The sequence below is a fragment of the Lindgomyces ingoldianus genome (assembly GCF_010093535.1).
Source record: "Lindgomyces ingoldianus strain ATCC 200398 unplaced genomic scaffold BDR25scaffold_8, whole genome shotgun sequence".
NCBI classification, from domain to species: domain Eukaryota; kingdom Fungi; phylum Ascomycota; class Dothideomycetes; order Pleosporales; family Lindgomycetaceae; genus Lindgomyces; species Lindgomyces ingoldianus.
The window spans coordinates 913,003-934,322 of record NW_022985169.1 but is presented as its reverse complement, the minus strand read 5'-3'; the positions used below and the strand labels follow the sequence as shown (position 1 = coordinate 934,322).

The 21,320-nt window shown below is 51.0% G+C and overlaps 11 protein-coding genes across 11 annotated transcripts; 5 read left to right on the top strand and 6 right to left on the bottom strand.

Moving 5' to 3' along the window:
* Positions 1-781: 781 nt before the first annotated feature.
* On the bottom strand, positions 782-1,347 carry BDR25DRAFT_392234 (uncharacterized protein; the record flags this gene model as incomplete). The annotated part of the gene is made up of 4 exons (XM_033698196.1): positions 1,103-1,347; positions 974-1,065; positions 846-921; positions 782-808 (listed from the first exon to the last, which is right to left on the bottom strand). The coding sequence occupies exons 1-4, from the start codon at positions 1,238-1,240 to the stop codon at positions 782-784; spliced, it is 333 nt and encodes a 110-aa protein (XP_033550638.1). The 5' UTR covers positions 1,241-1,347.
* BDR25DRAFT_392233 (uncharacterized protein) lies at positions 986-2,871 on the top strand (the record flags this gene model as incomplete). Its single annotated transcript, XM_033698195.1, has 10 exons — positions 986-1,378; positions 1,433-1,482; positions 1,555-1,635; positions 1,672-1,839; positions 1,898-2,061; positions 2,124-2,201; positions 2,230-2,278; positions 2,342-2,415; positions 2,473-2,785; positions 2,841-2,871. Exons 1-10 carry the CDS (start codon positions 1,280-1,282, stop codon positions 2,869-2,871), a joined length of 1,107 nt encoding a protein of 368 aa, XP_033550637.1. The 5' UTR covers positions 986-1,279.
* On the bottom strand, positions 2,748-4,357 carry BDR25DRAFT_281768 (uncharacterized protein). The gene is made up of 2 exons (XM_033687917.1): positions 4,075-4,357; positions 2,748-4,022 (listed from the first exon to the last, which is right to left on the bottom strand). Exons 1-2 carry the CDS (start codon positions 4,262-4,264, stop codon positions 3,058-3,060), a joined length of 1,155 nt encoding a protein of 384 aa, XP_033550636.1. The 5' UTR covers positions 4,265-4,357; the 3' UTR covers positions 2,748-3,057.
* A 176-nt stretch (positions 4,358-4,533) lies between these two features.
* Positions 4,534-6,314, bottom strand: BDR25DRAFT_301907 (WD repeat domain phosphoinositide-interacting protein 2). Its single transcript, XM_033689681.1, has 4 exons — positions 5,944-6,314; positions 5,739-5,898; positions 4,818-5,691; positions 4,534-4,767 (listed from the first exon to the last, which is right to left on the bottom strand). Exons 1-4 carry the CDS (start codon positions 6,142-6,144, stop codon positions 4,713-4,715), a joined length of 1,290 nt encoding a protein of 429 aa, XP_033550635.1. The 5' UTR covers positions 6,145-6,314; the 3' UTR covers positions 4,534-4,712.
* A 136-nt stretch (positions 6,315-6,450) lies between these two features.
* On the top strand, positions 6,451-9,761 carry BDR25DRAFT_281762 (LCM-domain-containing protein). The gene is made up of 4 exons (XM_033687916.1): positions 6,451-6,531; positions 6,588-6,808; positions 6,874-7,238; positions 7,300-9,761. Exons 1-4 carry the CDS (start codon positions 6,460-6,462, stop codon positions 9,741-9,743), a joined length of 3,102 nt encoding a protein of 1,033 aa, XP_033550634.1. The 5' UTR covers positions 6,451-6,459; the 3' UTR covers positions 9,744-9,761.
* A 21-nt stretch (positions 9,762-9,782) lies between these two features.
* Positions 9,783-10,554, bottom strand: BDR25DRAFT_352279 (uncharacterized protein; the record flags this gene model as incomplete). Its single annotated transcript, XM_033694997.1, has 5 exons — positions 9,783-10,053; positions 10,100-10,165; positions 10,213-10,334; positions 10,366-10,461; positions 10,516-10,554. The coding sequence occupies 5 exons, from the start codon at positions 10,552-10,554 to the stop codon at positions 9,783-9,785; spliced, it is 594 nt and encodes a 197-aa protein (XP_033550633.1).
* Positions 10,555-11,047: 493 nt separating this feature from the next.
* Positions 11,048-11,932, top strand: BDR25DRAFT_386679 (uncharacterized protein). The gene is made up of 3 exons (XM_033698020.1): positions 11,048-11,311; positions 11,349-11,665; positions 11,720-11,932. Exons 1-3 carry the CDS (start codon positions 11,108-11,110, stop codon positions 11,907-11,909), a joined length of 711 nt encoding a protein of 236 aa, XP_033550632.1. The 5' UTR covers positions 11,048-11,107; the 3' UTR covers positions 11,910-11,932.
* Positions 11,933-12,737: 805 nt separating this feature from the next.
* On the bottom strand, positions 12,738-13,663 carry BDR25DRAFT_301904 (uncharacterized protein). The gene has a single exon (XM_033689680.1). The coding sequence runs from the start codon at positions 13,626-13,628 to the stop codon at positions 12,786-12,788; it is 843 nt and encodes a 280-aa protein (XP_033550631.1). The 5' UTR covers positions 13,629-13,663; the 3' UTR covers positions 12,738-12,785.
* A 217-nt stretch (positions 13,664-13,880) lies between these two features.
* Positions 13,881-15,128, top strand: BDR25DRAFT_392229 (uncharacterized protein; the record flags this gene model as incomplete). The annotated part of the gene is made up of 8 exons (XM_033698194.1): positions 13,881-13,991; positions 14,019-14,212; positions 14,240-14,383; positions 14,416-14,656; positions 14,694-14,747; positions 14,809-14,856; positions 14,899-15,056; positions 15,086-15,128. The coding sequence occupies exons 1-8, from the start codon at positions 13,965-13,967 to the stop codon at positions 15,126-15,128; spliced, it is 909 nt and encodes a 302-aa protein (XP_033550630.1). The 5' UTR covers positions 13,881-13,964.
* Positions 15,129-15,183: 55 nt separating this feature from the next.
* On the bottom strand, positions 15,184-18,586 carry BDR25DRAFT_125019 (alpha/beta-hydrolase). Its single transcript, XM_033683754.1, has 2 exons — positions 16,228-18,586; positions 15,184-16,173 (listed from the first exon to the last, which is right to left on the bottom strand). Exons 1-2 carry the CDS (start codon positions 18,461-18,463, stop codon positions 15,239-15,241), a joined length of 3,171 nt encoding a protein of 1,056 aa, XP_033550629.1. The 5' UTR covers positions 18,464-18,586; the 3' UTR covers positions 15,184-15,238.
* Positions 18,587-20,183: 1,597 nt separating this feature from the next.
* On the top strand, positions 20,184-21,285 carry BDR25DRAFT_323503 (uncharacterized protein; the record flags this gene model as incomplete). The annotated part of the gene is made up of 2 exons (XM_033692108.1): positions 20,184-20,690; positions 20,749-21,285. 2 exons carry the CDS (start codon positions 20,184-20,186, stop codon positions 21,283-21,285), a joined length of 1,044 nt encoding a protein of 347 aa, XP_033550628.1.
* Positions 21,286-21,320: the final 35 nt, after the last annotated feature.

Genomic DNA, 21,320 nt, shown 5'->3' with positions numbered 1-21,320 from the left:
TTTTCATCATACCTTCTACCCCGCCTTGTCTCAGTCTCCTACGAGAATGTCCGTCTCTGTGGACATTTGGCCTTATCGTGCTCGAGATAAAGTAGCTTCGATTTCTAGAAGGAATCCTTCCGTCGTCTTCTCGCCGCCGGACATTTAGACGTCTGATAGACCACGTGTGGCCATGAAACGTCGACAGTCATCTCTTCCAAGCCAAACGGCACGTGCGTGTAAGCAAGTCGTTTTCTAATCTTAGCAATGGATTGAACAACAAGTATAAGCATCTCTCTGTACATTGCCACTATTCCTTAACACTCATTCATAGTCCTCGTTCCTAAGCCTCATGGCTAACCTGGGGGTCAGCTCCTCACCTGCGCCCACCCAGTGGTATTTCTAAATCCAGTTCTGACACCATCGTGGGATGCCTTACGCCCGACTTGATCACGACCAGAGACCGCCTGGCTGTCATGGGATTTTCCGCACTCCTGGCTTTGGGTTGACGCATGGGGAACCGAGAAGGATGCAATGCAGTTAGTGCGACCAAATTCATTTCTCGCGCGAGGTCTGTCGGCAAATTAAACGGCGATTGAGTCTTTGGCGCGGTGCAGCGACCAAAGCGCTCGCCTCATTTGAAGTAACCGCTGTACATGAGCGCAAGCGCAATACTGCCGCGATGGCGCGTTTATATCGCGCAATTACCGTTTTACACGCGCAGGCTCAGGATAACCGCGGCCTGGTCCCAGCCCTATGATCCACCGCGCTTGCCTCGCGTGTAACGAGCTTTCTTTCAACGTCAGCTCAACCACTTGGACTTGAGGAGCTCAGGAGCAGATATCATCACAATAAGCCCAGCCAACCTTAGCTGATGGGTTGTCGAACCATGAGAGCATAACGATTGAGAAAAATCCCATCCTCCTCTCACTTCTCCTATTGCTCGTGAGATACAGTCGTCATAGCGTTGAGGGGTACGAATTGCCAAGACGACGAAACAGGTGGCTGGTGGCTGAGGCCGTGAAAACAGCCTCGTGCCCAGAGCTTTCCCTTACTCCGGCTCCGACCGGCGGCCTTACTTTTCTCCTGAGGGGCTTCAGCCTCACCTTCAGGTTTACGCAACATTACTCCGTACGAGGCTGAAGAATAGCAGGGGAGCACGAGCCGAGCCCTTTGGAGCTAGCTCAGATAACCTGGCAGGGGCCGACACTTCACACCACCAACGATAGACTGGAGCATTATTTACGCCCGGCGCTTGCATGGAAATAACGAATGGATAAGAATTGCATTAGTAACATGAATGCTGACTTCAACCCCAGCTCCTCCTTTGTCACTGTTCGGACCGTTGTTCTCATTTCACGATCTCCCAAGCAGACCACCTTCTTCTTTTGATGACTTCGTCCGCTTTTAATCCCAGGATGGTTGCCTGTCCACGGTGAGGAGCCAAATGTAGATTTCTGCATTTGGATACATGTTTGTGAGGGATTTACGATCGTTCCTCGGGTCCGATATGCTTAAACCCCCATTCAAGCGACGGCACTTGCGCGGCGAGGCGAGACGCGATTGTTCCTAAAGCTGGGGTATCACGTCGGCCTCACCGCTTCAATTCCCAACAGAAGGGTTGATGGATTTCAAAATAAAAAATGAGCATATTCTGTTCGGCGTACGTGCAGCTTGCATGCATGCATGCAGTTTTGTTTTGTGCGTCGCGTCGCCCCGCTTCTCCTTTGCCAGAGTCTCACATGTCCCCGGCACCTCTGTCGGTGGATGTGATACATCTCACTCCACACGTTCGCTTCACCAGACTCGTCATTTGCCGCGCGGGGTTATCGCGTCCACCGCGGCCCCTATCTTAAACACGTTATGTCCTTTGACCTCTTAAAATTAACTCAGCTATTTGTCATCTCCAATCGGCCAGCGCGCAGGAGCGAGGAAGTTCTCCCAGAGACCTCAAGCGATTAAAAGATTCCAAGGTTTCGGATGCACGTTTACATTTCCGTCATCCTCGGCCCCATACATTGAAACGATGTACGAAAAGTGTAGATGCACCTACCATTACTATTCGTTCAACGGAATTTGCTCGTCATCTCGCGTCTCTTCTTACCGCTACCCAAGCAACAGAAGCGGCCCATTAAAGGTGTAAGGCGGTGATGGTGATACCACCCCCATCCTGATCCTTTTTTCGTGTGCACCTTCATCTCCGAGCATCTTGGCCCCAGATAGTTAGAGAGTCACGACAACACTCATCAGAATCGTGCACACAGAAGTCAAACACCCCTACTTTTCATTGCTTACAAGAGTTTCCACAATCATCGCGAGAAATCCTGGAATAACATAACCCCGAGCGATGCCATCACAACAGAGACCACGCACGTGACGCACATGGTACCAAAAAGCGCGCTTCAAACACGCAAAACATGTTCAGGCTAGAGCAAAGTCGATCTGTAATATTAGGCGAGACTCTTTGTCTATCTCGATCCAAAAATGCTTGAGCGAAAAGAATACAACCAAAGTTCCAATATAGTTGCTTACGTGGTGTGGACGGGATCAACACGACCTCAAATCGCAACACCTGCATTCTACTTTTGCACATATTACTTAAAATCACCAAGTGTCAAACACATGTCTCTAAATATGCCACCTGGAATCCGAAATCTGCAATCCAGAACCATATGGCTTCTCAAAGCTTACGAGACAGGAAACATGGCGTTCCGAATCTCGGATGCTTACCTTACTACGGAACAACACTGTTTGAGGATCAAATATGTATTATTTTGGGAGCTAGGATTGTCATTGTATCTACAGGGTCGTTTTAGAGTCCCAACATCTAGAGTCTAAGAACCCTCGTCTGAATCCTTCAGGTCGAGAAGGCGCAGGGCTGAGCCTCCTTAGGCGGGAGAAACATGTTGTAAATTCCTAACCTCTCTGTGAGATAAGATAAAGGCGTCTCACGTTGTGAATTCCTTCCACCCTCATAAATTTCGGTCAGAACTATAAATACACTAGAAGATTTTCTTTATGCACATCGTAAAGTGTCCCACTCGTTTGTTCCATATTGTGTTCGACGCCTGATCACGCCTAAAGGAAATCTCCATCTCCGAAGCCACTGAAAGGATTTGGCGGCTGTCCACCAGGCCCCCCTAATCCACTGCCACCACCCCCTAGAAATCGAGTTCCTCCTCCTCTATTGTCTCGAGGCGCCCCGCCCGGTCCGATTGGATCGTAGCGCGAGCCTGGTGGTGCCATAGGATCATAGCCTCCTCCTTGGCCGCCTTGACCACCAAACAGAGGATCGTCGAACGTAGGATGCATTCCCCCACCAACTCCGCCTGGCCTTGAGGGGGCACCGCCAAGGTATGGTCGAAGGGGATCATGAGGACCTAGTCCCGGTGGATACAGATCGTCATGGCCCAAGCCTGCTGGGAAGCGGTCGTCTCTTAATCTACTGCGCGGAGGGCGATTGACCTCGTATTCATCCTCGAATCCTGGGATGGGCTCTGGCAGGGGTCGTCGAGGACCTGGAGGCGCCGCTAGTGGATCGTTGAAGGGATATGGACGGGCTGGCTCATGGTCATTGTTGGGAGGTCGTCGCGGTTCTCGTGGGACGTCTCCCCGCGGTGGGTCTTGAGAACTATTGGCATGCTGATCGTTCTGGGTGTTCGTCTCCTCGTAACCTTCTTTGTGTAACCCAGGCGCTAATTTTTGGATGACCGAAATCTTGAGAAGCGCACCCAGGTCGTTAAGGCGGCCTGCGGAGATGTAGACGTCTTGAATTTTCTTTGCGGCGTCCTCTGCCGAAGCCTCTGAGCTGATTGATAACGGCAATGAAGATTCGGAGATGTAGTCTTTAACTGTGACGTCAAAATTTGTGGTCTTGTCATCGCCAACCGCGATGCCAAAAACTACGGCCTTCCCGCCAAGCCGATTCACCTTTACCACGTACTCCATCGAGGATTGTGAGTGGGCATAGCGGAAGGCGTACGATGAGGAAGCGTTCCATGCTTCTGGGAGCGGCTGAGGGTTATGCGCGTCTGCCTGGGCTTCTTCGAAACGTCAGTACCGTTCGCACGACGAGCCTTGACATGGAATTCCTACCTATCCGATCGTCCTCCCCGAGGCCAATAAGCCTGAACCCAACCGCGATCATTCCAGCGTGGACTGCGAGTGCTACTGCTTCGTAGGCATTTTTGACCTGGTGGCATGGAGCCTTGGGTAGACTAGCCGCCATTAAGGTCGAAAGCGAGCCCGCGCTTAGCGGGTTGCCGGTGGTGTTCGCTGGCGGCATGGTGGTGGACTCTAGGGAGAATCTAGAGCTGAAATATGTGTGTGAGTAGTAGGCGGATAGGTGCGAAGTGGTGGAGTGAAACTGCGCGAGGCCTCTGCCTGGTGGATTGACGACAGTCGCGCTTAAGGCAGCAGAGCTTGGGCCACGCCTTACGACATCCCGAACACGAACAAAGCCCCGCGCGCAAGGCGGGGAGTGTGGAGATCACGTGTTCACTTTCACTTTCACTTTCGTTCACAAATTAGGCTTTACAAAGCCAAATACATCTACGAATGTAATAAAGAAGCTCATATAATGTCGTTCATGAAGAACGGAATGCCAATCCTACCAAAAGTCAAGCCAAATAGAATAACACCATCCTCATAATGCAAATAAATATTAGGAGAGCTTTGATGAACGCTATGCGTAGTGAAGATTGGACAAAACATGGACCTCCTCGGCAAGACCTTTAGTCGGGAAGGTCCTGAGACGCTCCAGCAGAGAGCTCATTCGGCTCAAGAAGACTAGAAGATTCAGCAGCTGCAATGAGCACTGGTACTAAGGGCCAACTCACGAGAATTGCTTGAACAATGTCCCCTCTCCTCCTCGTTCAAGATCCACGTTGAAGACATAGTAATTGCCCTCACTCGTTACGACCATCACCTGAGGCCCATTGTTACTCAGAGCGACCACGGTCCTTACGGGTCCCGTCAGCGAGCTATTGAGTGATCGTGGTATCTTCACCCAGGCGAAATCCCGTGCTGGTTCCCAAATCTCCGCCACAGCACTGGGCAGGTAGCCCCCGACCGTTTGTGCAAAGGACTTTCCCACATTCTGCGATGTTCGCCGTATCATGCTGGCAAAGGTAGGATTCACTGATTTCCGCTCTGGCTCTGCAAGGTCCGGTGTGCTCTCTTCATATTCTGACGGATCGGCATCCTCGCTGCCCCGGCTATTGCTACGCTCTCGTGAAGACGACGGAGGTCTCACCGAACCCGAGATGCTGCTGCTCCGGCTCGCATTAGGGGCTCCGAGCCGGAAGATGTGGACCGTCTCCGTAGCAGAAGAGACACAGAGTAACGTCGAGGTAGAATTGAAAGACATGCTGTAAATACGGGCCGGGATAGACCCTCTCCGGAACTGGTAAAGCTTCTGTGCGTCTGGAATGGAGAAGACACGAATGATCGTTCCTTTCTCCGACGCCGTAGCCAACAGAGTGCCCTCGTTGTTCAACGCAATGCACGATAGCGGAGAATGGTGCGCTTCAATCACATTCACTGCTTCCAGCTTTGTCGCATCGTATATGAGTACTTCGCCGCTGGTAGGTGGGACGTGGTCCGACTTCGGTGGAGCGTGTGAGGGCGGTTGGAATGTTGCCGGTGCGGCCTTCATAGGTAGAGGATAAACAAGGTAGTTGTTTTCCGAGGACGCTGACAGGGCGCAGATAGCTGGATGCAATCAGTAAACGCTTCACATAACAGCCTAGAGGTCGTACCGTTAGGATTGGGAGACGTCTTCTCGTTCTTCAGCATCTGCATATTGCTGATGTCATAGAGATACAGCTCGGACTCCAAGACGACCACAAGTCGCTTCCTGTTCAGCCTCATGGCAAGAATCGCTGTGCGGAATGTCATTTCGCAAATGGTCGAATGTCTCTGTCAAATCATCAACTACATTCAAAACAGGCCAATTCAACCAACCTTGGTGTTCTGTATGCGAAGCACTCGAGGCGAGAGCGTGAGAGCCACCAGGGATGTCGAAAAGAGCATTTCCAGACTGGAGACATCTCCTTCTCTTGACTCGGACTGCTTGCTGAATGGGTCTGTGGTGTAGATGCGGTAGCCTTTGGTGGTACCAACCCCAAGGTGGCTATGGTCCTGGTTGAACGTCACAAAGTTCATCGTCGTCATGCCTGCTGCCGCCGTAGCTCCGCGAGAATGCGCCGGCGGAGGTGGATGGAAGCCAATAGAGATTGAGGGTCGGCAGTTTCGGTAGGTGAGGCGTCGGGATGCTGAGGTATTAAGTACATGAGTGTGTGTAACTGAAGCGGCAGACGTGGGCGTGCTGTCAGTGCTTGGAGCTTGTCGCCTGGTGAAGTGATGCTCCCCCGCGACTGGCCGAGAAGTGGCGTCACGTGGCGGTGTTGTGGCTGATGCCAACATCTCCCACTGAAAAACTGCCTGCTATCCTTCAACCATCGCTATCGACGAACACCAATGGCACCCTCCACGAAAAAGCCCAAGAGCAAGCGCTCTGCCCAGCAGAGGAGCGATGACTTCATAATGAACGTGAGAAAACCCCCTTACACTTATAGATTGCCTCGTTGCTAAGCACATATCCCTAGACGAATGATAGCAGTATCGTTTCAAAAAGATGTGTCTCCAAACTCTACCTACCAAAAGAGCCAGATTTTTATCAGCCATTCGTGAGCAAGTTCGTAAGGAGAAATCCTCTCATCAACCGCGGCTATTGGCTCCGGATGCATGCAATTGAGCAAGTAGTGCGATGCTTTATTGAGGAAGACCCCGAGAGACCAAAGGTCGTTGTAAATCTAGGCTGTGGATAGTGAGTAAGAAATCTGCCCAGCCGCCCATTTCCCAATGGGTTGCCAATACTGAGCAAGCACGTAGTGATCCTTTGCCTTTTCAAATCTGGCATCGGTATCCCACCATCTGCGTAAACACCACATTCGTAGACGTAGACTATCCGCATCTGATTGCAAGGAAGAGAGACCGTATGCTTACCGACAGCCTCCTCAGGGATGAGCTACTGAAGACGAATCTCCGTCCATCAGAGCACCCAGTATATCTTCGAAGCGATCGATATATGGCCTTGGGCTGCGATCTTCGGGACATCACTACCCTCGAACGGGTGCTGAAAGCTGAGTTTGATACTCATTCGTCACACCTTCTCTTCGTTGCAGAGGTATCTGTGACTTATATGCCCATATCAGACTCTGATGCACTTATTCACTGGGCCAGCACACTCAAGGATGGTGGGCGAAGTTTATTCTTTTTATCTTCCACTACTAGCATTGGGATCTGATTAAATTATAGCTCGTTTCTGCTTGCTTGAACAATATCTTCCGGAAGGTCCTGACCATCCATTTGCGAAGACAATGCTCAAACATTTCGACAAACTCCAAACACCTATACAAGCCATCAAGCAGTATCCTTCGCTGAAGCAGCAAGAGTCTCGGTTCATTAATGCAGGCTGGCTTGCTGTAGAAACATCTCGCAACCTTTGGGATCTCTGGGGCGATGATAGCTTCACTCCAACTCACCTGCGCCGCTCTCTTGACAAAGTAGAACCCTTCGATGAGTGGGAAGAATTTGCCCTCTTCGCAAGCCATTACTTCATGCTTGTGGCATCGAACGTCATTTCGAGTGCGCCAGGGCATGCCCCTGCAGTTGGTGGACTTCATGCAGCCGCACAACGCAAAAATACTATGGAGATGCCACTTCTTACACTGACACATTATGAGAGTCCCCCAGGTGCCCAGTTGACATTCCGTCGTTTCGGTGCAGCATTTGTGCTCGGCGAGGGTACCGTAGCCATCCATGGCGGACAAGGCCCACAGCATCGATTAGCAAATATTGACCTACTGAGCAGGGGCCAGTCCAAGGCAACAATTCATCCACTTCCACCAACTCAGGCACGTGTATGCCACACCATAACACCCATTGATCCTAACCGCGCGTTATTGGTTGGTGGTCGTAAATCTCCAACTCAAGTACTCGCGGACTGCTGGATGATGGCCAACGGAGCATGGGAACAAGTGGAAGATCTAGAACCCGGTCGATACAGACATAGTTCAGTGAAAGTAGAGATCCTGTCCGGTGAATCCAAGACCGAGGCTGTCCTCGTCTGTGGTGGGAAAACGAGTGACGGCATCGTCCTTGACGAATGGTGCCTGTGGTTACCTTCTCAAGGTTGGCAGACCATTCCCGTAACAGGCCCTCGACCGCAAGCCCGCACCAGTGCTGCAATATCCACGTCAAACCACTCGCTCAGTCGAGGACTACTCATTGGTGGGATGGATCCCGACGGCACAGTCCTTGATGAGATTTGGAGCTGGGAGATCTTGGCCAGTTCTACAATACAACTCCGGTTCATAGACCGAACACGGCATATCAACTCCTTACCTGCAATGTCTTTGCATGCGCGGCTGGGAGCATCTCTACTTCCGTTTGGCGATTTTCTACTCCTTTTCGGAGGCATCTGTCGTAAGGGAATACTTGGGTTCGCAGAAGACTTCCTGCTGATATTTGATGGACCCATAATCACATATGACGTTGCGAACTTGGAGACGATGGCGTCCGGGTTACCACTACTCGTGGGAACCAGCGCGGTTCTAGCTTCTAAAGAGGAGATAATTATCACAGGAGGTGGAGCCGTTTGCTTTTCAATGGGCAGCTTCTGGAATGAAGGCTATTTTTCAATCACTCAGGGCTCACAAACACCGAGTCCTCAGACGTTTTCCATTGCTCAGATAGACCAGCCTAGTCCACCTCGGGACTCCGATCCGATAGTAAGAGCGAAGGGAAAAAAGGAAACTAGCAATTATCAAGATAGTCAGAACACAGATCTACCCTCTGTAGCCAGAGTGCGACTGAAATCACCTGAGGATTTCTCTCAACTAGTGGCTGCCTCTAAACCGGCGATAATGGAGGGTTTGGACTTGGGACCATGCGTGCAACTATGGACATTGGAATATCTCAAGGAGAAACTAGGTGTCAACAGGGAACTTGTCATACATGAATGCGATTCCGATCGTATGACATTCAAGGATAAAAACTTCCAATATGTGAAAAGGACCGTCGGCGAGTTCCTAGATGGCATTTCAAAGGGAAAGAAGACGTATCTACGCGCAGCATCAAAGAACCAACCGAATAGACTGCCAACAAAGATCGAAGATGACTTTCCAACTATTGCTTCAGACTTCCGTCTACCAGAGGCCCTGAGCCCTATACTCCGAAGTTATCACAGCTCACCGCTACGAATATCCGGACCCGTTTCTCTCTGGCTTCACTACGATGTTCTTGCGAATGTTCTTTGCCAGATCAAAGGCCGTAAATCCCTCCGGCTTTTCCCCCCTAGTGATGTGAAATATCTGAATTATCCGCCAGGAGGGTCTAGCTCTAATATCAATGTCCTAAAGTCTAAGGATCCAAAGCTCAGCCATACACACCCACAAATAGCGGTGCTGGGTCCTGGAGACGTCCTATTCATTCCGCCCATGTGGTCTCACACGGCGACTCCGGAGGAAGATGTGAGTGTAGCAGTAAACGTCTTTTTTCGCAATCTTAGTTCAGGATATGCTGCAGGGAAAGATGTGTATGGGAACAGAGACCTACAGGCCTATGAAAATGGGAGAAGGGACGTGGAAAAGATTTTGAAAGCGTTCAGAGATGTCCCTTGCGACCTCGCAATGTTCTACTTGAGTAGATTGGCTGCAGAGATTCAAGAACGAGCGGAGCAGCTTGGGCTCCAAGCATGAGGGGTTGCATAAGTTAATGGATTATCTAGTGATCAAACCTCACACACGCAACGGTCCCTGTTGACTGAAGTCACCATATTGTACAGGCCATTCGTAGACTAAAACTGCACCTCCCCTCATGTAGACCCAAAGAAGGAGCGAGAGACTTGGAATCGTGTGAACAGTCAGTCTTAGCCAATATTGAAGGCGACCAACTATTCGACTCACTAAATAAGCATTATCCGATTGGGCTAGTGGCGCTCTTATGGTGAGACAATCACAACTCCGCTGTGGCTCCTCGGAAGAATAGAGGTGGTTAAGGGCGGAAATACTCCAGTGCATTTAGTATCATGCTGCTAATCAGGAGCTGCCCTCACTTGCACTTCTTCTCCTGGGCCGTCCTACCTTCCATCCTTCTTCCCTTTCGATATTCAACTTCCATTCTCTTCGGTCGCGCACCTGGATATTTCCTCCGAACTAATGCCTTTACTCTCGGCGGGTGCGTAAATCATCTTGCCGAGTGAGGAGAAATATATTGAAGCAAGAACGAGACGGCAGTGGTGGGCCGCACCAGATGTTAGAGCGGTAGTGGATGTGAGGATTAAGGTAGAGCTACAGCACACCGTGAGAACTACCATCCGACTACTATTTCTCTGCCAATAACTTGTGTGCTATTGGGACCTTCTTGTTCGTGCATCCTGCTCCCCCACTGTTCCCACGTGACACATTCACACAAGTTCTTATCATGGTCAAGTCAGTGCCTTAACACATTCCACAGATACTAAAGGCAAACAAACACGATATTATGTTCTGTGCCTAATCCGGAGGGCATGGTAGCACCTCCCCACAAGGCAAAGTCAAGTTAGGAATCCAAATTTGGACCCATGCGATGAACGATATTACTGTTTCAGAAGACGGAAGCTATGCTACAATTAGCGGCGGTGCTGAAGGAAAATCAGTCACCGATTCCCTTTGGAAGAGAAGAAAACAGGTTGGCATGATCCTAAACCACAATATCTCGCCTCCAGTTCAACCAACGTTGCTCTTCGATTCAATGACAATGTGTCGCATACAGCTATCCGTCTATATATATCCTTCTGCTGTGCTAGCTGGGAGGTTGACCTTTTGGCAAACGCAACACAATGTGACCCTCAAAGCAACAGACTGACCCTACTTCTAGTGTCTGGTGTCTGTTAACGTATAGGTCTTGGTGCCATCACACTAGGTGGCGGTTACGGGATTCTCCAAGGCTACTCGGCCTGCTCTCCAACCAACTCCTCAGCGCTCGTCTCATTCCTGCTGACGGCGCCTTAACTGCCGTCCCCCCAACCTCACATTCGGACCTTTTTTGGGGCCTCCGTGGCGCTGGCCACAACTTCGGTATCATGACCGCTCTTATGTACACTATCCATCCTATCAACCTTAAGAATGGGATAGAGGTCTGGAGCTACGAATCTTCCATCCTACCCGCAGCGACAGGGAACTTCAAAGCCGTATACGAGGAAGCGGCGCAACAACTGGATACCCTACCTAAAGGCTTCATGTATTATAGAGCAATTGCGATTAATCCCGAAATTGGCCTGGATCTGGTAATCATGCATCATCTGCGTTTTAACGGACCTCTAGAAAGCATCAAGCAATGGATCCAAGCCCTTTTATGATATGGAGCTGACGTTAGTGGTGCACAAGCAAGCCCTGTATCCGGATATCCCGCGCTTCTTCATGCTGGATCAAGATGCCATACCGTGTAATGTTGGTAAAGTTGCTCATGGAGCCGTATTGATAAAGTTTCCGGTAGATTTGGGGAAGCTTAAGCAAGTGCTAGTCGCGAATCCAGAGTATTCGGAGGACTTCTTCCTCATTGAACAACATTCAACCCAAGAAGTGAGAGCGGTGGATGGAAAGAGTGCGGCGGTTCCGTACAGAGAAGACAGACTATTGATGTAAGGTAGCGCACATTTCCATCCCCATTAGTCCGGAAATCTAATTAGTACCAGCGCCCCGATAATATTCTATCTAGCTCTTAAGGACGGCAAACCTAACGTAACTCTAGACGCGCAAGCTGTCAAAGCTGGAAATGGGATCCGTCAGATTCTCGCAGATGTTGCCAAAAGACAAAGTCAAAACTATCACCCATATGTGAATTATGTATATGGTGGAGAGAGACTGGAAGAAATGCATGGTTAGGAGAAGTGGCGGTTGGAAAAACCCAGGAAGTTGAAGCGGGAATATAGTTTCTGTGCACTGATTGGTATGCAGGCGGCCAAGGAAGAAAAATTAGTCCACGAAGAGCATTAGCGGGGGGGGGAACACAAACGACCATACATTTGGGATTCGGAGCGTGCGGGTCGGCATGCTCAGTGTACGGCTGCACCTAGGACTGAATCAACAGTTCAATAGCTCCTTCGCGCAAACAAGGATTTTCCCTGAACACTGAGCAGCCTCTTTCCCCTTTCCTTATTCTCTCCTCTCCTATTCCCGCTCTTCGCTCTCCTTCCTCTTCTACTTCACTGACCGCTTCATTTTCTTTTGGTTCCTAACAGCTGGGGTTGCAGGGCTGATAACCCGGATCTCATTCATCGCAATCAGTGGGAGAAGTCATATTCGCAGGTTCGTGTCCACCGTCACGTGTGAGTAAAGGTAACACTGAAATGCTGTGAGGCTAAACTTGATCTTCTGTATCGGAGTCAGTGGGAGAAGCCATCTTTGCATTTACAGGGTTTGTATTCATCGCGTCGGATTTCTGGAGACGAGGCTTTAAGACTTTATACCTTAGATGCAGAGGAAACGTTGTGATGGTTCCTGTAGGGCGGACTCCTTTGCTAGGATGACATCTATCCATGTCACTTAGTAACGCTTGTGTCTTAGGTTACCAATCTTTAAATAGCTCTTCAACGCACAACCACCATGATAGATTTTGATCACCCTTCTAAAGGAAGAGAGCTGATAGAGGCTCCTGACCACAACCTTGTCGCAATATCCACCAGACAAGAGAAAATTCCCTTGATGTACGGGGTATAAAGCAAAACTAAACTTGATCTTCCTGAAACATCTCTTTCAATTTCACCCTACTCTCCGGCCTACTCGCACCACATTTCCAGGTTCAAAATCTCTCGGGGCATAATCTGTCAGCTCCGCATCCTCCGCTGTAATAATAGATGGTGGCCTAATCTCATCCTTCTGTTGCAGCGCAACCGTCTTGTTCAATTTAAGGTGGGTGTAAGATCTCGGAAGATATCGACCAGGGTGAAATATCGTAAAAACAATGAGAGTCGCGAAGATAGGAACAGCATCGAAGATCCAAAAACACCATTCATGTGCCTGCAAGTATTGGAGCCCGGTATTCTGATCGTGGGGAATCTCAAGTGTGCGGTACATTGCACGCACTGAGATGAGTGCCGCAGCAATGTTGATCATCCAGCTCAACTTCCGCCACAACTTCCAGTCACCCAGGTCCTCAGATCGCCACTGGCGGCTCATGAGAAAGTATCGGACTGCTATTACGGCGAAAGACGCGAAACAGCTCATCTGGAGGATGAGGCCGAGGACAAGGATGACACGGCCAGATGTGACTTTCTTCTCAGACTCTTCGATGCTCCTGTCTTGGCTTGGATCGCCGTCATATTGATGGGAGATTTGACTAGCGCCAACAAGCTGAATAAAGAATGAGAAGAGGTCGAAGACGACAAAGGTAGGCGTTATCCATTTTGGGAAGCACCAGAGAGTCTTGAAATTCAACGTGTGCGGTGGACAGCTGAACCATACAACGCGGCTGAACGCGGTGTAGCACGCCGCAGCCAAGAAGGAAGGTGCGAGGAGAATCATGAGAAAAGATATGAGGAACGGCAGGTTGTTATTGACATTTGTTGCTGAGATGATGCGACAGAGAAACCCAAGTGATTCCATAAGGACCCCTAGAATGGCTGCCCAGAAGAACCATGACCTGTATCTGAAATACTGATACAGAAGAATGATAGATATTAGTGGGAATATGATAGCTCCAACGGTAGCAGCGGGGATGTTAGGATCGTAAATGTACGGGTTCAGTTCGAAGATATGCTTAGCTAATAAAAGCCTTTAGCCTTTTGTTGTACATGATGCCAGGCTATTGGACGGACTCACCGGATGGGGTAACTGCCCTTTGTGTTACCTCTACATGGTGATATTTAAGAGTGTCGAGTATGATACTCATCCTTGTGGTCTTATATCAATGGTGGCGTCAATGCATCCTTTGGTGAAGAAATGCATCAGCAGAAGTTGAAAGAACCAGTATGATTGCCCTGACAGACGAGGAAGGGAAACCAGCAGGACCGAGATGAAGAGCGGCCATGTTTTACTTATGTTCGTGAGGCTAAGAGGACAAGATGCTTGGCAAAGGCGGCGGATTCTAAAGGAACATTCGCGCTTTTTTGGCACCCAATTCGTACTTTAATATCGCAAACCAGGAACACGAACAAAACTAGGGAGCTAGCGCACGTGGGATTGACTGAGTTAAAGGGCTAAGTAGTGTGGCACAGGCTATCACTTGCCGTTCTGTTACTGGATCTCATTGTTGTTTCTCTGCGGTCGAAAGTTGGTGTAGCATCACGTGTAGGCTGTGTTCTGCTCGGCATTTCTGGGCGTCGCAGAATCCGTCTAAGATCACCAGATAGCAGGAGATCGTCCTCCACTCACGGGAGTCACGGCCCCCAAGGATGAGCTGTTGGCTCGGCTGTGCACGGTTTCAAGGGCTGGGCGAAGTGCCAACCCTTGGCATGTCCGTCAGCCACCACACTGGTTTTTATGATGAATGGACAAAAACCATCTGTAAGATAGCATTCTTTATTCTCACCAGAGAAATGCGTCGCAAGGGAGCATTGCTGAAAGTAGAGCTCTTCTTGGAGTGTTCTCTGTCTTCGTACGGTACAATTCTGAAGGGATGGGCCGTAGATCTGGTGCGTTAGCTTAGTACATTCGGTGCACGAAACTGAGGAAGGTCGGCGAACTTTAGAAACAAACTGTAAAGCAAAACGGGACGCCCGAGGAGTTCGCGGATAAGAAAGCTTTTTTGAACGCGCTTACATTGCGCACGCAACAGCGGGTGTAGCATGAAGGCCTAACCTCATGCAACATACCCAAATTTATCCACACCCACGTCTACTGTACAAACATCAAGCCCTGCCACTAAACGGACCAGGCACCTTGGAAAATTGTCCCAACACCCAGGAACACCTCTACCGTCAGACCGTCCACGCCAACCGAGGGTATATTCGCATTGGTCAAAGGGATGGTATGTGCAACGAAGGTCGTAAAAAGGAATCGGGTGAAACACAAAAGGGATATAGAAGGGAGGAAGTGAATAATGCGCTAAGGGGAATTAAAAGAGGAAATGAATATCGTTCCGTATTCGGGAATTTCGTTATCTGAGATTGTGTTGGTCAGATATACAGCCGTTGCTTCAGTCATCGTGAACGTGCATCAGCCTGTGGTGGGCTCTAGTCATGTCTCAATGAGATGAGCTAGGCTACCTATGCGCTTCAAGTCCGAATTCGAAGGGATTCAGCTGCACGTCGCCGCGAGGAACTTCTATCCCCATTGGTAGTCTTGCCTTGGACGACGGCTGTCCAGTCTTCCCAGTCGCTGGCCATTTCAGTAAGGACGTTGCCCATAACTTGAGCACTTGCCATAAGCCCATGTTGTTCGCCGTCCAATATCCGGACTTCACACCTGCGCATTAAACGACCCAGCCATCTGACGTTATCAACAGGTACCCGAGAATCTTTGCTGCCGTGATGGATAACAACTGCGCGGTTTATATCCTCGTACCGGAAACCAATTGTTTGTTTCGTCTCCAGGCATACGATAAGGTCGGTCGCGGGGTTGGCATTAGTGGTGGCCCTATCCCAAATGGCAAAGGTCAACCGCTCGTCAAAGTCATGCTGTCGCTGGCGCTCCGCAAGCGTGAGGGCTTGTTTCATACTTCTTGCCCTCTCATAATTGGGATCTGCAGGATTGCTTGCCGCGAGGGTCAGAGAACTTGCATTGGGAAGAACTTGATCCATCAGCATGATTGACTCCCGGCGAGTATCCTTGAACGGTGGCAGAAGCTGTTGGGGTGACGGTGTGTTTACATTCTTCCTTTTTGATTTGGGAGAGTTCTTAGGCCCTGTGCGCTGCAGGCTGGCGCTAGTGGCACTGAGGAAGGTTGAGTTCGCAACTTTGAGGAGGGAGGGGGGTAGAACCCGGAGGAATCGCTGAGACCTGGGGAGCTGCTGTGCTGGTGGCTGGTCTTGGCTGACACCAATTGGTGCCATTTGGGAGGGAGGTATCCATGGCGCAAGTAGATGAACTCGTCCACGAATGTGCTGCGGCATTCGCAGAGAGGTAGCGAGTGCATACACTGCGCCTGCTGAGTGAGCCAGAAGCGAGAACTTGGTGATTTTCAACGCCTGGCAAATAACGAGTACATCGTCTGTAGAGCGTCAACGGTGATGAGCGGGCTTGAGTGAATGGGCCAAAAACGTACCTGGCCAGCTCAGAGGGGTCCCATTAGGATCGACTTGGCTGCCTCCAATGCCTGGACGGTCGGGTGTAATCAACCTTAGCCTCAAGGTAAGTGCAAGCTGGTCATAGAAAGCCATAACATAACGGGTCAGTCCCATCCCAACACAACAGAAGACAGCGAATCCATGTGGATCTCCAACTTCAGAAAAGGAAATTATTCGTCCCGTTTGAGGATGTCGTATCCTTTGTGACAGGCGCGGAGAGTTGAGGAATTGGTTAACGTCGATGTCGACCGAGTCCACACTGGACGGGCGCTCCTCAATGACGGTATGTGGGGGTGATTGCACAGCAGCGGCTTGCAATGCGTCGACCTTCTCATTGTGCCTCTGCTCTGCCTTCGCTGGTAAGTCAGGGTGCGACCAACGCTTCTTCTTCAGCGTTGGACGATGCTGTAGACTTGAAGAAGAAGAAGCAGAAGGCGGCATTTGAAGTGATTGATGTCGAGCAGTGATATCCTCGCTGGCAGATCGATATGACCTCTCACTCGGGGGTCCACTGGTAACACTTGTGGAATGTTTGTGCGCCGTAGATGCACCCATGATCATAGAATGAGTTGACTTGCGGCCTATTGCAGACCGCCCGCCAACCGCAACCGATTTTGAACGTGCCGGGGGAGTGCTGGAGACGGTGCCTTTACTCGAGGCGTTGCTGCTGGGCGGAGAGCTGGATGTGCGCTCAAGAGTCTGCAGCGCGAGTTTGTAGTTAATCGGAAGCGGGGTAATATCATCGCCATCGTTCACGGTCAGGCTCCTCGCTCGCGTATGGCCATGTTTATGCGTTTCACGCCGTTCTGGGGAGTCTGGGATGCGGGATGTTCTCCTTTCTGGCGGTGTGGGTGCCATTGAGATCCCCAGGACCTTGTGCGCTTTGGTGGGGTCCTGTATTCGCCTTTCCGACATGCTTGATACAGTTGAGGTTGGGGAGGGCTCAGCAGGTGCAATTGGTGAAACATGCGAGACGCTTGAAGGAGCCCCTGCAGCAACGCCCACATCAACACCTACAGGCAGTTTGCCGGCTATTTTATCTCTCAACAACTTTTGCTTTCTTAGTTCCCGTATCCTGTGCGCGACTTCGCTATCCTCGGCTTCCAACTCCTTTAAAATCTTGTCCTTTGTCGACAATTCCTGATCCACATTTTCATCTTCCTCTGGGACGGTGTTCGTTTTGTACGAGTCATGGCGGCTCCCCTTTCGGCCATGACCCTTTCTCCTGCTCCGCGAGGGGCTGTCTGAATGCCTTAAAGATGATCCACGCTGGGGGATCAATCCCTTCTCGCTGGGGCTCTCGTCATTTCCGCTCATTAGACTGACACCATTTCGAAGCGGGCTGGTTCCCCTGCCCTGGTATCGGCGTGGTGCCCGCGATGACTCGGCTACGACCGGCTCCTCATTGATTATGTCCTCGGAAACAAACAGCTGCGGCGGCGGCTTCCTGATGCTATCGGGCGCGCTCGAAATCTCCGGTCCCTGGATCGTCGCACGCTTGCGCTCGGCGTCTTTAGCCTTCAGTCGCTCGCGGGAGCTCATATACATGAGACTCCGGCCCTTGAGGCTCCTTTTGCTATCAGTGGAAGTCCGATTGCTGCCACCAGAGGCCTTTCTCGGCCCTCCCGCTTCAATGCTGATGTTTCCAAAGCTGCTCACGGATCGACCAGAGTGGGCAGACTGCAGAGACGCAGAGCTTCCGGCGCTCCTGGCCAGGTAGCTCTTCAGCGAGTGGTCCTTCTCCTTCTTCTTAGGGGCTGTGATGGGAGATAGGCCAGAGGGCGGCTTCGCTGTCCGGATGACGGGAGGTTCGCAAGCGTCGTCGGGGTACAGGAATGCGTTTTCATTCACTGCCTGGTTGTAAGCGGTGTAATCCATTGTACTCCCATGGTTTTCCGCTAACAGATCTCCGCCAAAGTGTGTTCGTACTGTTGGGCTGGCGGGGGTTGAGGCAGCACCATGGACCGCGGGGAAGTTTTCGAAGTGGGTGTGTGCGGGGAGCGAGATAGCGGAAAGGGAGTCGATTAGGGAGGAGATGACCTGGGGGGACGCTGACTGCGTGCGGACAGCGTTGGGGGAGCGCTTCTTGAGGCGGATGTCTGTAGGTACCGCCGGCAGCGAACTACGACGACGCGATCGAAAACCGAGTAACGCGGAGGGACCGGCGTCAGAGGGGATGCTTGGGACTGGGGGGTGTTCTGGTTGGACGTCCATTTTGCCTATTTTCAGGCGAGCGAGGGCGATGGACTGGTTGTTTATCGATGTCGCGGGATCGCAGCGTTTGTCGCGCCGTGAATCGTGATGGTGGATCTGACTCTGCAGCTAAGGTCACAGGTGATGATCAGTGCATGGCCTTCATGCGAACGCTCTGCACAACTCCCGTCTGCAACTCAGCGCGGCCACCACCAGGAAGAGGAGGAGATGTCTGCGAAGAGCGAGCGAGGATTTTGCAAACTGTGCTATGAAATTAGCTTGTGCTGTGCAAATCGCAAATCATATAACGGGGCCGTGGGTCATGGGCCTTCGCAACCCGCCCGCTATAAGGGATGAAGCCGCAAAGGGTCGCGCGTTCTTTTGGTTTGGCCGACATTCTCGCTAGCGGCCTTGGCCACGAGACCTGGGCCTCTCCTGCGCTGTGAATGGTGGGTGTCGGCTGATTGCTCCAATAGAGGCCTCTCTTTACGCTGCTCTCTTGGGTAAGACCCGAGAAAGGACGTTTGTTTTACAAGGCAACGGCCCTTTTGGGAGCCAAAACTCTCTGCAACTTCTTCTGGCCGCCGTGCCCCCTTGTGCGACCTTGTCAGCGCCTCGGCTTCTGGGCCAGGAACTTTCACCCCACATCCTCCCCGACAGCCTTCTCTTCGCCCATTTCTTGCCCGGGACTATCCCGGCAACGTCTTGCAGCACCTCCTCCGTCTGCACGTGGGCCTGCTCTCTTGTAGCTGCGACCGAAGTCACTGGGATCGTGCTGTATTTGTGCGCAGAATCGAGCACTCGGTTGAGATTGATGGCTAGCTGAGCACATAGTCGACATTCAACTCATCTGTGCACTTGCTAGTCCCGAACAAGGGCGAATATTGCTCGGAGAATTTCCACTCAATTCCTGCCCTGCGGTGAATGGACCCGCTCCAATCCATCCTTCTGCTACACAAACAGGCTGGGGCGCGACCCATGGTGAGCATGAATTGCACACCTGATATCTTCCCAAAGCTGTCATTGTTGCCAATTGAAGACTGAAAAGCAATTCCACCACGGCCAGCCCCTGAGCATCCTCCCTATCTTACCCTAGTCTGGATACAAATCGGATTCCGAGCTGGACAAATCCAATATTATGCCTTGGATTTGACGTGAAGATCCGGCCTGACGGTGCCGTGACTCTTGTACCCCCTCTTCCACGGCAACACATCTCAAAGATTTCCTCTCCACCCAGACTACCCTCCGGTGTCGCCGATTCGTTTCCCAATTACCCCTGTACCTTCTCCTCTTCTCTATATTTCCAAAGTCTGTCAGAGTCCCGCATCAATTCTATCACCTCTTCTCCTTGTACCCTGTTCTTCACACCTCCTGGGCATCTGCATGACTGCCTGCAAATCTCCCAACACGAAAAATAAATCTCAAATGAACACGTCTCCCTATAAGAACACCTATAATGTTTGCGCGTTCCCGTCCTCCGACTCGCAGAATAGGGTTGGCATGTTTGTCATTTCATCTAATCCCTGTCAAACGACCGGAGTGCTCCCGAGAGTCCCGGTTCGCCTTTCGTGGAACAAGGGTCACGAATTACGTCATCTTCTGAAAATCTGGGGATATCAAGTTTCGCGACCTCACCATCATGAATCTATCACGACCCCTCGGTTTCTCTCTGTCACTGTACCTTAATTATTCTTCTTGGTTTACCCCCAGTAGTATTTTGGATTCAGCTCAAGAGGCCAGAATGTCCCTCTCCTCCCTGCTAGCGCCCATTACCCTTCCTATAGCATCCCTCTTTGCAATTCCAATGCTCTCGTCATGGTCGACGTCCCTAAACTTAGTCTTCTTTTCACTCACATGGACTACAATAGCTATCACGTACTCTCCCCTTCAGCTCGAATTCTTTGCGCCGCTCTTCCTTCGCACGTTCCTCTACCTGCTACCTTCCGGATTATTCCTCCTCTTCGACTTACTCCTCCCTTCGCTCGCGGTGGAATTGAAAGCACAGGGCGAAATCGGATTGCCGGCACGGCAGAAAGGTGGGGCACGGAAAGTGCGCAGAGTTGTGGGGTGGGCTTGCTTCAACAGTATACTTGCCGTTGCCGTGCAGGCTGGGGTCGAGTGGCTCGTCACTGATGTTCTTCGGATGCGAAGTCTTCTTTTGATAAAGGGGAGCGCTTGGACTCTGAACCATCTACCAAACCCGTGGACATTGTTCAAGCACTCGGTTCTTGGACTGGTTCTGCGAAATGTTAGCGACCTACCAACCTTCGATCAGCATTTTAATGGCTGACAATTTCGTTCTGTAGACGCTGCAATATTACATTCACCTCTATATCCTCCACTCCCCTTCTGGCGGAATCTTTGCGCATTGGCACCAAACCTGGCATCATTCTATCCAACTCCCCTACTCGTTTGTCGCTGCGTACGACCATCCTGCCTGCTATCTGCTATACCGGTTCATTCCCCTCTACCTCCCCGCCGTCGCATTTCGTTTCCACATAATGACGTACCTCCTTCTCCTAGCACTCTTCTCTCTCGAAGAGGTCTTCACCTACTCAGGGTACAATGTCCTGCCTTCGACCATCATGCTTCGAGGAATGGCGCGAAGGACAGACGCACATATGATGAGTCAGGGCAAGGGAAACTATGGGCCCATTGGCGTGCTAGATTGGGCACACGGAACTACGCTGGGAGCAGATGTCATGGATGATATGAGGGACGAGATGGAGAAGCATAACGTCCAGGAGCGGACTGGACGGGCGATCGATCAAGCTGGAGACGCGACGAATGGACTGGGCACCAAGTTGAAGAATAGAGCTAGGAAAGGTAGAGGAAGGAAGTAAAAAAAAATGTTGTCACATAGCCAGGGCTCAAATAG

Excerpts from the sequence above, each read along its gene's own strand:
- BDR25DRAFT_281768 (XM_033687917.1), bottom strand. The coding sequence starts at position 4,264 with ATGCCGCCAGCGAACACCACCGGCAACCCGCTAAGCGCGGGCTCGCTT. Across the intron at positions 4,023-4,074 it reads CGGGGAGGACGATCGGATAG|AAGCCCAGGCAGACGCGCAT; the intron begins GTAGGAATTCCA and ends GACGTTTCGAAG.
- BDR25DRAFT_301907 (XM_033689681.1), bottom strand. The coding sequence starts at position 6,144 with ATGAACTTTGTGACGTTCAACCAGGACCATAGCCACCTTGGGGTTGGT. Across the intron at positions 5,899-5,943 it reads TTCGCATACAGAACACCAAG|AGACATTCGACCATTTGCGA; the intron begins GTTGGTTGAATT and ends ATGATTTGACAG. Across the intron at positions 4,768-4,817 it reads ACATTGTTCAAGCAATTCTC|TCTTCTTGAGCCGAATGAGC; the intron begins GTGAGTTGGCCC and ends TGAATCTTCTAG.
- BDR25DRAFT_281762 (XM_033687916.1), top strand. The coding sequence starts at position 6,460 with ATGGCACCCTCCACGAAAAAGCCCAAGAGCAAGCGCTCTGCCCAGCAG. Across the intron at positions 6,532-6,587 it reads GCGATGACTTCATAATGAAC|ACGAATGATAGCAGTATCGT; the intron begins GTGAGAAAACCC and ends ACATATCCCTAG. Across the intron at positions 6,809-6,873 it reads GTAAATCTAGGCTGTGGATA|TGATCCTTTGCCTTTTCAAA; the intron begins GTGAGTAAGAAA and ends GCAAGCACGTAG.
- BDR25DRAFT_301904 (XM_033689680.1), bottom strand. The coding sequence starts at position 13,628 with ATGGAATCACTTGGGTTTCTCTGTCGCATCATCTCAGCAACAAATGTC.
- BDR25DRAFT_125019 (XM_033683754.1), bottom strand. The coding sequence starts at position 18,463 with ATGGACGTCCAACCAGAACACCCCCCAGTCCCAAGCATCCCCTCTGAC. Across the intron at positions 16,174-16,227 it reads GACCCCTCTGAGCTGGCCAG|ACGATGTACTCGTTATTTGC; the intron begins GTACGTTTTTGG and ends GACGCTCTACAG.
- BDR25DRAFT_386679 (XM_033698020.1), top strand. The coding sequence starts at position 11,108 with ATGACCGCTCTTATGTACACTATCCATCCTATCAACCTTAAGAATGGG. Across the intron at positions 11,312-11,348 it reads CCGAAATTGGCCTGGATCTG|AAAGCATCAAGCAATGGATC; the intron begins GTAATCATGCAT and ends ACGGACCTCTAG. Across the intron at positions 11,666-11,719 it reads AGAGAAGACAGACTATTGAT|CGCCCCGATAATATTCTATC; the intron begins GTAAGGTAGCGC and ends AATTAGTACCAG.